This window comes from Tachysurus vachellii, chromosome 10, assembly GCF_030014155.1.
Source record: "Tachysurus vachellii isolate PV-2020 chromosome 10, HZAU_Pvac_v1, whole genome shotgun sequence".
Taxonomy (NCBI): domain Eukaryota; kingdom Metazoa; phylum Chordata; class Actinopteri; order Siluriformes; family Bagridae; genus Tachysurus; species Tachysurus vachellii.
The window spans coordinates 18,849,819-18,864,936 of NC_083469.1; the positions used below are offsets into that span (position 1 = coordinate 18,849,819).

A 15,118-nucleotide genomic window follows, 5' to 3' on the forward strand; every position below is an offset into this window, starting at 1 on the left:
CCTACACAAGCAATCCAACAACTTTGCAAATAAATATATCTTTTAATTGATGCTAATGTAAAGACTAACCAGACATTCCACTACACACTGGACTGGACTTATCCACAGGACAAGCTAAATATTTGCCATATGTCAGCTGAATATGGGATGAATAGTAAAAAACCCAAAGTGGATTTCCAGTAATTGGTGTCTTCAAACAGAAAGCATAAGTTTTGTCCAAAAAAAAGTAACTGTGATACGAAAGTGAAAATATATTAAATGAAAGCAGAAGTGCAAAATTGTTGACTAAAAAAGGCAAATTTAATTCAAACGCTGACACAGGAAAGAAACTCATAGCAAATGGCTTAGTAGTTTTCAACTCACAGTTTGGTACAACATTAGTGTATGGTTAAACATAGCTATAGCGGAATAAGAAAAGATAATGATTTTGTTTTTTGTTCATTTTCTCAGAGTTTATTTTAAATTTAAATTGTTCACTGTCCCATCTGTTTGGCTGGTTTTATTAAAGAGGTTTTAGATCAGAATCATTCATTCTCACACTTTCTCCCACTCAATGAAATGATCAAATGAACTAAACCTGAACTACAAACACGAATTTATTCATTTTCATTTATGTGAACTAAACTTTGAGCTAGTTCTTGTGTGAACTTGCACAACATTGAATGGTGGCATGGAAGTCACACAGTTAAATTATTGAAATGTTTGTCCACTGTACTGTATAACATTGTCTAAAATGAGCATGTGTGGTGTACAATATGCAGAGAAATGCCTCTTCAGCTTCCCGATAATGAATCATCATAGAAAACAAAAGTAAAAAACAGGGGAAGTTTGTCAGTGATGTGAATATGTGTGATTGTGTGTTTGAAAATAAAAGTGCTGAAACAAGCTAGGGAAAGTAAAAGAAAAAGAAGGAACTTTAAAAAGAAGGAACTTTAGTCATTTCATGCCTGCCTCCCTTTCCGTCTTTCTCAAACCTTCTGAGCTGATATAGAGGAAGAGGTTGAAAAATTCCTGCAGAGACAGTGACTGAATACAAAACTCAAGTTTACTGAGATCACCAGGGAGTTTTTATAATAAAGATGTAGTAGTCAGCGAAACTGATAAGCCTAAACGGACATTGAGGTTAATGTGGTTACACTGGTTTACTGGAGGTTTGGCAAGTTTACTATAAAAAGGATTATCTTCATTAAAGAAGATGGATCTATCATGAAGTGTCTTTGTTCGGAACATGTTTATTGGAATATATAACTGGTATAAATAAATTATAAATTGCTACAGTACTTACATTGTAATGGTGTTTTCTTACTTTTTTTTAACATTTTTGTTTCAATTTGTTGACAGTGAATTTTACAAAAGATTGAGTATAAATTTGGATTCAAAAATTAAACACCAGTCTATAAAAGAATAAGTATAAGTAACCACACCCATAGGTAAGAGGTCTTTTATGCATTAGCCTTTTAGCATAATATTCATTCAATTTTCTTGAATCAAACACTTGGTGTCGTTTTCCACATGCTTCACTCAGTTCACAAACTTTCTTTGGGATTCTGGTCAGGATTTTGTGACAGTATTTTCACTTTGTTTTCTTTCAGCCATTATGTTTCAGCTTTGGATGATTACTTAGGTTTATTGCCTTGCTTTACATTACATTCTTATCTCATTAATCTGTGTTCTGTTTATATTTTGCTGTGCAGACTGTTGATTTTTTTCTCTTGGTTAGCCATTGTAGTGTGTGTGTGTGTGTGTGTGTGTGTGTGTGTGTGTGTGTGTGTGTGTGTGTATTACTAATCCTTTGCTTTCCTTTCTGCCCCTTAGAGGTGATGATGGGTAATGGCAGCTCATGAGGCTTTTGGTTTTGTGTGCTATTCATCTCCTGATGAAGCCACAATGACTATCAAGGAGATGAATGACAAGGTACTGGGTTATGTAGCTCTGGTTTAAAACAAAGCTCCACAGAAGATCCAGCCACATTGTGTAACAGCTGTCCTTGTAATGTCTTACAAAATGTGCCTCGTACTGAAGGAAAGCACATTTTGTGTGACATTAAAATTCAATTAAAAATTATGTAAAAAAAAATTAATAGAAATAATAGTCACAAAATATGGTATGTATGGTAATGAAATAAGATGATACACACTGACTGATATACTGTACACTGTTAAAGCTTCAGCAGTTGGACTGTTCTGTTGGCAGCAAATTCTGACCCTACCATCGAAGTGCCTCAGCAGAATCAAGAAAAAATAATCAAGATTCATCAGACCAGGCTTCATTTTTCCAGGCTTCATCTGTCCACTTTTGACGAATCTGTGCTTGCTGCAGCCTCAGCTTTCTGTTTTAAGTGGAACACTCTGTCTCAAGGTTTAACATACTTACAACAATTCTTTAAGGTGGTTATCTGAGTTACTGTAGACTTTCTCTCAGCTCAAATCATTCTCCATTGACCTCTCATAATCAACAAGGCATTTCTGCTGCTAGCTGCATGTTTTTTTATTAGTGCACCAACAATCAAGCTATGGTTAAATCAATGACCGTCACCATTCTGATAGATCAGGTTCTGATATGAACATTAAATGAAGCTGTTTTATATAGGGAATATATGATATGCACTTTGTATAAAATGGTGAAACTGGAACTGAAACTTATATAGTACTCAAAAAATAAAGGGAACACTTAAACAACACAATGTAACTCCAAGTCAATCACACTTCTGTGAAATTAAACTGCCCACTTAGGAAGCAACACTGATTGACAATCAATTTCACATGCTGTTGTGCAAATGGAATAGACAACAGGTGGAAATTATAGGCAATTAGCAAGACACCCGCTATATATATTAATTAATTAGTTATTTTCTAATTAAATTAATTTTTTTAATTTAAAAATGATCTGTAGTAGTAAGAGGGAATAGGGAATATATCCACTATATTCACCACATTAGTGCGCTGTTGAGCTTCTTGAAGAGTTCGAAATACTATAGCAACTGTTCCCATAGCAACTGTATATTTAACAACCAGCGGCTCTGTGGGAGGAACGTGGGAGGAACGTGTGTACGTGCATGTGCACGGTAAAGTTTACCGGTTGTTGACTAACTTTAGCCGGCGAAGAAGTAACCAGCTGTAAATAAGAGAAACATCTGCTTTCATAACCTATCAATTGTATAAAGAATCATCGATGGACCCAGGTATTTTAAGCTTATTTATTTATTTCAGACAAATAAAGATAATGTAATAATCTCTCACTCTCTCTCTCTCTCTCTCTCTCTCTCTCTCTCTCTCTGTCTCTGTCTGTGTGTGTGTCTCTCTCTCTCTGTCTCTCTCTGTCTCTTTCTCTGTCTGTCTCTGTGTCTCTCTCTCTCTCTCTCTCTCTCTCTCTCTCTCTCTCTCTCTCTGTGTCTCTCTCTGTGTCACTGTCTCTCTCTCTCCCCCCTCTCTCTGAGTGTCTCTGTGTGTCTCTCTCTCTCTCTCTCTCTCTCTCTCTCTCTGTGTGTCTCTCTCTGTGTCACTGTCTCTCTCTCTCTCTCTCTCTCTCTCTCTCTCTCTCTCTCTCTCTCTCTCTCTCTCTCTCTTCCCCCCGTTTGTGTATATTCCACCAATCACAGGTGATCATGTCACCCATATGTGATATGTTTACTAACTGTGAGGCTTATTAATCGCACTTATTAACTTTCTCTCACTCTGCGCATGCGCGAGTGTGGTGGGGCGAGTGGAACGTGTTTGTTAGCGCGATCGGCTTTTTGACGCGTGTCAGTATGGCGTAGGTATCTGGCCAGGAAACCTCACACCTGACACTGCGTAATGGGTGAAGGTGTGTGGCTGAGCCTGGTGTGAGTGTGGAGGATGAACTTGGGGTGGTGGGAGAAAACAGAACAGTTAGTCATTCAGCTGTCTGAAAGTGAATTGTGTATTAAAGGAATGACTGTGCCCCTGACTCCAGCTTATCATTCAGGCAACAAGTGTTAAAGTTTCTTACTTAACCAGACCACTTTGGAGGTTTCTTTCCGTGTACAGTAGGTTCATATATGTACAGAAGGTTCATATATGATGTGATCAACCACTGATAAATTCAAATGGTATGATTGCAGAGATATCGGCCACATAATGACACTAGCAATAGAGTGGACAATACAGCAACACAGAAAAAAACAAGCATTAAAGAGGCAAAGCAGAAGGCCTTTAGAGAAGGTCTCCAGGCACAGTGAGGCGAGTGAAAGCGATGCTGGTGTTGATGTTGAGAGCAGTAAGAAGGCTGGTGCAGTATATTACTGATACAGTTGAGAATGTAAATGAAAACAAGAATGTGACTCAGATTGATGAAGCAGTAGAGCAAAGTCTAGCAGATGATCTAAATAGACTGTCAGTGTACTTAAGACAGCATGAAAGATGATCAATGGACTGAAGGGTCAGAGATGTTAAAGCTGGACAGTGAAGATCTGTACAGTGTGGCTCAAATTAACGAATTTCTTGATGAAACTAAAGGGAAGAGTACTGAAGTGAGTGAGTTTTTTACAGACTTGGACAAGTTTGTCTCGTCTGTAACGAGGGCAAGGACAGTTTGCAATAATGATCAGTTATCACAGCAGAAATGTTTCAGACTAAAGAAATTAAAAAGAATTTAATTTCAAAAAGAATTAAAACTGGAAAAGGGAAACCAAAGAAGGGAAAATATGGAGACCTGATGTGAATAATGAGGTTGACTGGAGATTGTGGTGGAGGAATAATTGTGTTCTTACACATGGCACTAATCTAAGTGCAGGAGTTGCAATTCATTTTTCCCCATCTATTAAAGCTAAAATTCTGTACAACAAAGAAATTGAACCAGGAAGATTGTTGGCAGTTAAAGTTGTTATAAATGGCCTTTTCTTTGTTTTTGTGAATGTTTACACACCAAATAGAGGTTCTGATAGAATAAATATTTTCAATAACCCGAAAGTGTTTCTAGGACAACAGCAAGACAGTGATTTGATCATTTTAGCTGGGGACAGGGACTGGAACTGTAAAAATTGTGCTTGCAACAGACTTTGGAGTGGCTTAATAGAAAAATTCTTGTTATTGAAAAGAACTTGTTGGGAGATCTTTCTACCAGTACACAAGAGTGGACTGAAAAGAAACTGAAGTTGAGTTCCATTTTAAATGAAAAGGTTAAAGGAGCTCTTGTGAGAAGCCAATTTTAATCATTGAAAGATATGGACGGGCCCACCTCTTTTTTCTTCAACCTGGAACATAAACATGCACAAGAAAATCAAATGCACTGTTTGAAAAACAATAATGGATATTGTAGGTCTGATCCTGTGGAAATGCGGATACTAGCAGTGGATTTTTATTCCTACCTGTATTCAGTTGAGAACATACACACTCAGACCCAAAATGAATTTCTACAAAATCTTCCTTGCTTGACTGAAGAAGACAAACAAGATTTGGACTCTGGACTTACTTTTGAGGAATTAAGTGCAGCAGTAACAGGACCTTTTACAGGCCCGGACCCCAGGCATTGATGGACTTCCTGGCGAGTTTTATAAACATTTCTGGACAATAATTAGAAATGATCTCTTTGACGTGCTGCAGAAGTGTACAGGTTTTCTGCCTAAGAGTTGCCAACAGGCTGCTTTAACATTACTTCCAAAAAAAGCGGATCTTACTCTATTAAAGAACTAGAGACCAGTGGCAATTCTCTGCTTTGAATATAAAGATTAAACAAATTATTGTACAAAATTATACACAAGGACCTATCTTATTGTATAAGAGACAGATGTATCACTCATAATTTGCATTTAGTACGTGATGTAATTGATGATGCTATGAGTAATAATATTAACGTAGGAATTTTATCACTTGATCAGGAAAAAGCATTTGCTTGAGTTGACCATCAATACCTTTTCAGAGTGTTGGAGGCTTTTGTATTTGGAGAGGAATTTATCAAAATGACAAAGCTATTGTACAATAATGACACATGTATGATAAAGATGGCAGGTGGGCTCAGTGTCCCTGTTTAGGTGGAGAGGGGCATAAGACAGGGGTGCCCACTTTCAGGCCAGCTTTACAGTTTGGCCATTGAACCTCTTCTATGTAAATTAAAAGAAAAATTAATGGGCGTACAGATAAATGGTTAAATTCCTAATGACTCTGTAAAAGTCTCAGCATATGCAGATGATATCACTCGCTTTATCGCTTGCTTTAAAGAATGTAAAAGATGTTCCGGTGTTAATACTCGGCTTAATGAGTTATGGTAAAGCCTCATCTGCCAAAGTTAATTGAGATAAAAGTGTGGCCCTGTGGTGTGGTCTAGACCACAATAGTCCAACACTCCCAGGTAATTTACAATGGGGAAGAACTGGGTTTAAGTATTTATGGGTGTTTTTAGGAACAGAGGAGTATAGGAGACAGAATTGGGAGGGCCTGGTGGAGAAAGTGTCATAAAAGATGTCTCTTAAAGAGAGCAGCAAGGATGGGGCTAGACCAACATATTTTTTTCAAGGATATTCAAAATATGGACCTCATTGGACTGTCTTCTTTTTATCATTCAGTGTTGAAAGAATGGATCATTTTAAATATCACAAGAAATATCAGGGAGGGGGGCACGGTGGCTTAGTGGTTAGCATGTTTGCCTCACACCTCCAGGGTCGGGGTTCGATTCCCGCCTCCACCTTGTGTGTGTGTGGAGTTTGCATGTTCTCCCCGTGCCTCGGGGGTTTCTTCCGGGTACTCCGGTTTCCTCCCCCGGTCCAAAGACATGCATGGTAGGTTGATTGGCATCTCTGGAAAATTGTCCGTAGTGTGTGATTGCGTGAGTGAATGAGTGTGTGTGTGTGCCCTGCGATGGGTTGGCACTCCGTCCAGGGTGTATCCTGCCTTGATGCCCAATGACGCCTGAGATAGGCACAGGCTCCCCGTGACCCGAGGTAGTTCAGATAAGCGGTAGAAGATGAATGAATGAATGAATGAATGAATGAAATATCAGGGATTTGCAAGACTGTTGGAGTATGGAAGAACCCCTGTTGCACAATGCGGCTGTAGACGCTGCAATTCTAAATTCATCCATCAGTGAGAAATGCGTATTCAATGATAGGGAATTTAAAGCACTTTTGTACGTCGCTATGGATAAGGGTGTCCTCCAAATGCTGTAAATGTATATGCTCTAAAGAGTGCAGGGGTTACAAAATTTGGACACCATCTAGATGGATATCTGATGAAACGCTGGCTTCCTAGCTTGGGTTTAGATCAGTTTGCCTGATGCAGAGACTGTAAAATGGCAGGAGGTTTTCTGATCAGGCACTTTTAATAGAGGTTTATGGAGGATCCTATACAAACCTCCCATTAAAAAAAGTCTGGAGACCTTCAGTGGAGAACTGTGCATGGTTTAATAGCCACAAACAGACACAGAGCACACCTTGAGCCCCGTTGGGGTAGGGGAGCAGTGCCTATTTTGTGGGATGAATGAAACAGTGTTTCATTTATTCTTTCATTGTGGCTTTGCTGTCCCAATTAGAAGAATGGTATAGGGTTTTAGGAGAGGTGTTTACACCTATGTCTTTTATTTATGGACCTAAATAGAACAGAAATAGGAAGCAGATCCATGTATTGCTTAATGTTTTATTTGGACAGGCAAAAATGGCAATATGGCCAAATAAGGTAAAATGAACAGTGTTGGGTCAGCTGATGCAATGGCCATTTTAAAAGGTTTAATAACATCAAGGATAAAGGTGGAATATGCATATTATCATCTGGATAAAGACCTAGAGATTTTCAGTTACATTTGGGGAGTGAGCCAATGTATATGTGCAGTAGACATTAATGGGTCTTTGCAAATTGTTACATACATACTTTATTATTTTGTTTATTTGTTTATTTATTTATTTGGGTTTTTTTTGTTTGTTTTTTTTTGTTTTTTAATGCCTTAAATCAAGTCTCGAGTCTGTTTTATTGTTCATCTAAGTCATAAAACATGTAAATAAGTGGCTCAAAGTCCCCCCCCCCCCGACTCTATCACGCTCACCAAAATATACTTTTCAAAGTATATTTTGTCACCTGATACATTATTCATGTAGAAATCTTTGTGATATGTATAAAGATATGTATACAGTCTATTAATAAATCTCAGTTATATTCGAAACGAAGGTTTGGGGTTTTATTTACCTCCCTTAATTACTCCCAAGGCTATTACTTATTTATTCCTCTCAGAGTATGTTATTTAGCAACTGATATAAAACAAATAGTTTCTTGAGTTTTTGAACAAGAACACTCGATTCTGTAAAGAATCATTAAGAGTTTCCAAACTAAATTAGTTCCGAGAGTGAGGAACGTTTTCCCCTGATCATCTCACTGTGTTTTGATACAGTTTTAGACAGCAGAGCCGGCATGTCTCCTGAAGTGCTTGTGGTTGGGAAGGTCAATCATCACAGTATTGAGCTGAGCTGGGAAGCAGTGCAGGAGGACCGCAGCGGCCCCACTGAAAAGTGGACTAGCTTTGCTCTGGAGCAGATGGATCCCAAAACAAACAAATATGGCACCATATATTTGTGAGTGTGCTCTGTTTTATATTTTAAAATACATTTCAACCACACACTACACTATATAGACTGTTAAATGAGGTAAACTATAACAGATACTGCACATAGGTTTAAATTTAGAAAATAATTCTATCAAAACAAATACATCTCGAGTCTCCTTAAAATCTGAAAAATGAACAAACAAGATATTCTGTATACACCAATGAACAATAAATGATCAATTTTAATCGCTTGATCATCTGAACAAGATCTACATTGAAAGCTTATGTAATGTGACTGAAATGCTCTTATAATGTGAATTGCATCTGTATTATGTAGTAAATTTTATAGTAATTATAGTATAGTAATTATTACAGTAAGGCTGTCAAAGATTCTCTAAGGCCACGTTCACACTGCAGGTAAAAGTGGCTCAAATCCGATTTTTTTGGGGTCAAGTGACCAGGTCAGACTTCTTCAGGAGTAGTGTGAACACTCAAATCATTCATCTGTGTGTTACCGTGACTGGTAACGTGTGTGTTAAGATTTTTTTCAAATCAGATCTGGGCCACTTCCATATGTGGTCCTGAATCAGACCCAAATCTGACCTTTTCCAATGTGGCCGCAGTGTGAACAGACAAGGCGGATTTGATGCGACTTTTACGTCAATCTACATCGACATTCGTCACAATTATGCGCCGGCGAAAACTTTTTTTTTCTTTTTTCTTTTTGCGCCGGCGAAACCTTTTTTTTTTTTTGCGCCGGCGAAAACGTGACACAAACGTGATTGGTAATGTGTGTGTTAAGAGTGTTATATAAAGTGGTTACGTGAACCAGCTCATAATGCTTGCATTGAATACATCACATTATAGCATTACATGTACATGATATGTTTGCTTGCACCAGATGATACAATACTTCCTCCATAACCTCGCCAACTTTTTAGCGCAACGGCTTGCTGCGTGTGACGTCATTGTTATTGTTCGTTTGCGCATGCGGGTCAGTTCGAAACAGCAAACAGTTCACACTGGTATCTGATATAGGCCACATTTTAAAAGGTAATGTGAACAGCCAAACAAAAAAATCACATCTGAGCAAAATATCCGAATTGAGCATTAAGACTTGCAGTGTGAACGCGGCCTAAATCATCTTTACATTTACGGCATTTGGTAGACGTCTTTATCCAGAGCGACATAGAAAAGTGCTTTTAAGATGAATACATTAACACTGGTTCACTAGGTTACAGACTTAGGACACTATCAACCATTGGATATTGTGAAACTCTATTCAGGTTTTTTTTTTAATTTTTTATTATTATTATATACTTGGAGAAAACCCCTGAAGCACAGGCAGAACATGCAATACGTCATATGTCTTTACAAAGCACTTAATTAGAAATGAAAATTCAAAAGCTGAGCTTGTACGCTGTTTTTATTTGTTGCTTTAACTCATTGAAATTAAGGGTAATGGTATTCTTAGCATTGACCTATTTGTACCATGTGGATATGTTTTTTACTGGAGACTCTAAATAAGGGATCTGGGAAATGCTGTAATTAATCAAATTTGTACGAGTTAAAGTGCTGTTGTATTGACTATCAACACAGCTGTGATCTGGTCTTAGATAATTGCATGTTACCACAGCCGTGGTGGTATTCAGTAAAATAGCATTAGCAGTGGGATTTTGCTTTTGTGCATGAGTCCTATAAGCAAAAAATTAATATCAAGTAGCTCACATTTCAGATGTGATATGGCCAGATATTTTTTATTTTTTGCTTTGTCAACAAATATTGCTCCCAAAGAAGACAGAGTTAGATAAAGCATGGCGTGTTGCCATGCCAACAAACAGACTGACTGACAGACTGTAGGTAGAAACAGGTACAGTTTAAAGAACCATTACTAGAATTAGGCGATTAGACAGTGAGATGCACCACTGCTGCTATGCTAAATATTAGTCTTGGAACACTGCTTATCCAGTCACAGTAGTGGACCATAACTACCTGTTGTATACATGTAAATATATGACACCCATTCATAAAGAGAACTGAAGATTAAAGTAACACACCACCAACAACAGCACCGTCGTTCACAGACAACTGGACTGTTTTCCACGAGCTGTAGTCAGGGAAGTGCTTTCACTTCTTGAAGGTTCTTCATTCGGTTCTTGGCCCAGGACAACACGTACAAACTTGTCTCTCGACCACATCAGGATTTTTGCACAGCATCTTTTATTTATGTTCTATTTTCTTTTTTTTTTCTCTTTCCTACCTGTATAATTAAATTCTATTCTTTATTGTAATTCTATTCTTAGTCAGTTTTATTCGATTTTATTTCATTTTAATGATACGGACAGTCATTCCATTGCACATTTTATTTGCTGTGCTGAATAAAATTTGAGTCTTAAGATTTGAAACTGTGCATCAAACATTTAGACTATGCAATAATTCATTATGTGTAGCAGTTTAGCATATTTTTCTTTATTTGGATTTTATTGGATTTTATGCAAACAGTTTAATTCTAATGGTTTGGTATGTTGCTCCAGAGGATACGGCTCTCGTCATATTGCGGAGGATCTAGAGCCATGTACATCATATCAGTTCAGACTGAGAATCAGCAGACCAGACGAAGAGTGCTGTCTCACCCCGTCTATCTCAGCCTCCACATCTAGTGAGTCTGTTCATTTTAGTTTAATGAAGTTAAATGGAAGTTTAATGAAAGTTTTTTGTCCAGGTCTATTACAGATGGATTCAAATTGAAATTGGAAGATGAAAGTTTGCTTATCAAGAAGAACCACTGTTGGTAGTTGGTGTAGTAACTAGTAATAAAAATGGTGTAAAATAATGCATTTTTTGGTTTTCTTTTGGAAGTGATGCTCAATTATATTGGTTCTGAGCTACTATAGTTACCTTCATTTCAACTGCCTGGGAAAGCAAATCCATCGTTATCATGTTTGTCTTATCTGAAATCTGATATATCTGTTTAAGATGAGCCACCGTATGGCAGAGATCTACACCAAGCTGTAAACTGCAATGATGAAGAGGAGCTGAACAGAGTGTTGCAGTCAGGGTGAGTGAGTAGCATCATCTTAATCCAATGGCTGGTTCTGAGAAGTACAATACACAGTGAGATCCAGCATTTAGGTATTATATACAATATTTGTATTCATAACACATTATGTATTTGAATACAGTAACAAGTTAATTTTATTTATAAGGAGCTTAAAGCAGCTTTACAGTCATACACTCATTATCCCACATTGTTGCACCCTGTAAGGTGCTAATAGTTTCCCATTCCTAAGATATACAGTACTGTGCAAAAGTTTCAGGCAGGTGTGAATAAATACTGTAAACAAAGAATGCTTTCAGAAATATAAATAATGAGTGTTTATTTCTGTCAATTTACAAAATGCAAAGTGAACAAACAAAAGAAAAATCTAAATCAAATCAATATTTGGTGTTACTACCTTTTGCCTTGAGCCCTGATCTCAACATCATCGAGTGTGTCTGGGATTACATGAAAAGACAGAAGGATGTGAGAAAGCCTACATCCACAGAAGATCTGTGGTTAGTTCTCCAAGATGTTTGGAACAACCTACCAGCCGAGTTCCTTGCAAGTGTGTGCAAGTGTACCTAGAAGAATTGCTGCTGTTTTGAAGGCAAAGGGCGGTCACACCAAATATTGATTTGATTTAGATTTCTCTTTTGTTCATTCACTGCATTTTGTTCATTTATGAAAATAAATGTTTAAAACTTCCATTTTTGAAAGCATTCTTTGTTTACAGCATTTTTTCACACCTGCCTAAAACCTTTGCACAGTACTGTATATATATATCTGCCGAATTCTGTGTCATACTGTAGTATGTTCTTTTTTTTATAATTATATTGTTATATGTTGCTAGAACTGTGTACTAGTTCACGCTGTCTTTTACTGTGCCTATTTGTCTTGTTTTAGTAATTACTGTATAGTTTTCTGCTCTTTGTTTATTTTGCCTTATTTTTGTGTAGTCTTATCTAGTTTTGTGTTGCTTTATGTAGCAGCATGACATTAAAGAAATGTTGCATTGTTTCACAGAGTACTGTACCAGCTGTATATGATTCAAATGACAATAAAAGTCACTTGACATCATATTTTTGTAGTATTTTACACAGGCACTAATCTTCTCTTATGCATTACCTTTATCAGGAAGGTAAACGTGAATGTTTGTGACAGACACAGATACACACCACTCATGTATGCGTCACAGAAAGGTTTTATCAGGTACATGTGTTTATTTCTCTGGGAAATTAGTGTAAATATATCTAACATCTTAATATTTATTGACTTGCATACCAACTACTTGTCAATTTTTGTATTAGGAGTAAATACACTGAAATACATGGTGTACATAATTTTTTTTGTCTTTTTTATGTTTGTAGGATGGTCCAAAAACTGATAGAACATGGTGCTGATATTCACATGAAGAATGGTAGTGGTAAAGACGCGTGAGTTTGGATTTCCTGTTTAATTGGAGATTGTCTAATAGAATAACTGCTTAGTCTTTAACTCTTCAGCATCTTCTACATGAGGTATTTTCTAAATCTGTCTGATGTTATATACTGTATTGTGTTTTGCTGACAGTCTGATGCTGGCCTGTTTTTCTGGTTATTTGGATATTGTGAAGCACCTGCGCAAGTCTGGGGCCACATGGCAGTCTCAGGACATGAGTGGCTGCACTCCTCTCCACTGGGCGGTAGACGGGGGCAACCTTTCTGTCATAGCCTATATGATTGAGGATGGCTGTGAGGTCAGTATTGATTGATTTCCCTTTGTATGTCCATTTATTCCACTATTTTATCTGCAATTTACAATGTACACCACATTTGTGGTGAATTTTAAAAACTGACATACAGTATTAGTCTAAAAATGACACTTCCAATTTATTGAACTAAGTTGCAGCATTATTAATTAACACAAACTGTCAAGAATCTCCCCCTCCCCGTATAAGCATCTTTTAGCACTACAGCATGTTGTCATGTGTGTTTCTGGTTTGATTCATTTCCTGTCTCTACCCATGTCCTGTCATTGGTATAATTAAACCTTTAGGTTGCTTTGTTATGGTTTGAAGTATTGCTCAGTGTTTACCAAGCTGTCTTTACTAAGCCGCTTGTTTCTGCGTTTGCTACTTTGGTTACGTGACTCCTGTTAGCGTCCTGATTTTTATGTTTCGCTATAGCCCAGTTGACTCTAACCTAATCCTAGCCTGTTTTTTGACCTTGGTCTTGTTGAACGTTGTTGGATTTGTCTGCTTACCTCTCAGTAGGGATCCATATCACTGTCTCAAGAGTATGGCACAAACCGTACACGTTATTATTTACAGTGAAAAAATAAGCTCTTAATATACGTATACAAAAACTCAAGAAACTGCTTGTTTTATATCAGTTGCTGAGAGTATAAGTCCCAAAAAGTTTTATTGTAATACACTACTACAGGGAGTGCAAGTGTCACTATCATTTGGAGAACATGAGTTCGAATCGTAATGATGCCATGACCATCCGTGGCTATGAGCCCAAGAGAGCAAAACTGTCTGTGATATCAGACATACTCTCTTCTTTATCAGTTACAGTAAGAGTAGGATGTCCGTTAGCTCATGCATGAGGAATAGGACAGAAAGCGCTTTAATCAATGTATTTTATTTCACCCCAGATGTTGCATGAGCAGCAGTTTGAAAAAATTGTGGACAGCTGGCTTTATGTGCCTCAATAACCTTCCTGGTTAGCTGGAATTAGTCGTGACTAGAAATTATTGAGAAAAATCAGAGGGAAAAAAACTAAAAACCTTGTAAAGTGGATATATAGATAAATGTAAATTTCTCAGAAATATACTGTATTTCCTGATATTTATGTGCTGTGTATGTTCTGTGTCAGCTGGATGTGCGGGACACTGTGTCTCAGTGTACTCCTCTCATGAGAGTATCAGCATTGAGCGGAAACACTGCCGTGGCTTCGCTGCTAGTCCAAGCTGGAGCTGATATCAACGTCCAAGACAAAGACGGAAAGACGCCACTTATGGTAATGGGAAATGGCTATGTGCTAAAAAGCAGTGGCTATCAGGATATGCCACTTATGATGGAAAAATTAAATCTTTATTAAAACTTTGTTCTCTCTATTAGTTAGCTGTGGTGAACCACCATGAACAGCTGGTGAAGCTCCTACTAGATAGTGGCGCTGACCGGAATGTGAAAAACGAGGTAAATACGTTTTACAACGTAATGAATCTTTTTTTTTTCTTTTTTTTTGCTATTTGTAATAGCAACAAAACACTACTTTTATTATTTTGTAGCATTTTAAGATGAGTTTTTTTTTCTCATTCCAGTTTGGATCAAGTTTATTAGAAATGGCCAAAGCTTCTGGAAAAAAGGTGATTTAATTTAATCAAAATAATTATAATAATAATATATTTCTGCCCACAAATTTGTACTTTGTCAAGAAGAAAAATCCTAACATTTCTTTTCTAGAATATCATCAACTTGTTGGAGGGAAGGCAGATTGTTTAGATTTGGCATCAAAAGGAGAACAGCATAAAAGTAGAGATGGCAAGATGCCATTATTTCCAACACGGATACTGAATACATTGAGTATTACCTGAATAATTCAGTATTTTTTT

At 37.3% G+C, this 15,118-nt stretch overlaps 1 protein-coding gene across 1 annotated transcript; it reads left to right on the forward strand.

Annotated features, from left to right (window-relative positions):
- Nucleotides 1-3,015: 3,015 nt before the first annotated feature.
- fank1 (fibronectin type III and ankyrin repeat domains 1) lies at nt 3,016-15,118 on the forward strand. Its single transcript, XM_060879380.1, has 11 exons — nt 3,016-3,181; nt 8,332-8,512; nt 11,019-11,143; nt 11,461-11,542; nt 12,659-12,733; nt 12,892-12,957; nt 13,094-13,259; nt 14,380-14,523; nt 14,625-14,702; nt 14,828-14,872; nt 14,970-15,118. The coding sequence occupies exons 1-11, from the start codon at nt 3,172-3,174 to the stop codon at nt 15,006-15,008; spliced, it is 1,011 nt and encodes a 336-aa protein (XP_060735363.1). The 5' UTR covers nt 3,016-3,171; the 3' UTR covers nt 15,009-15,118.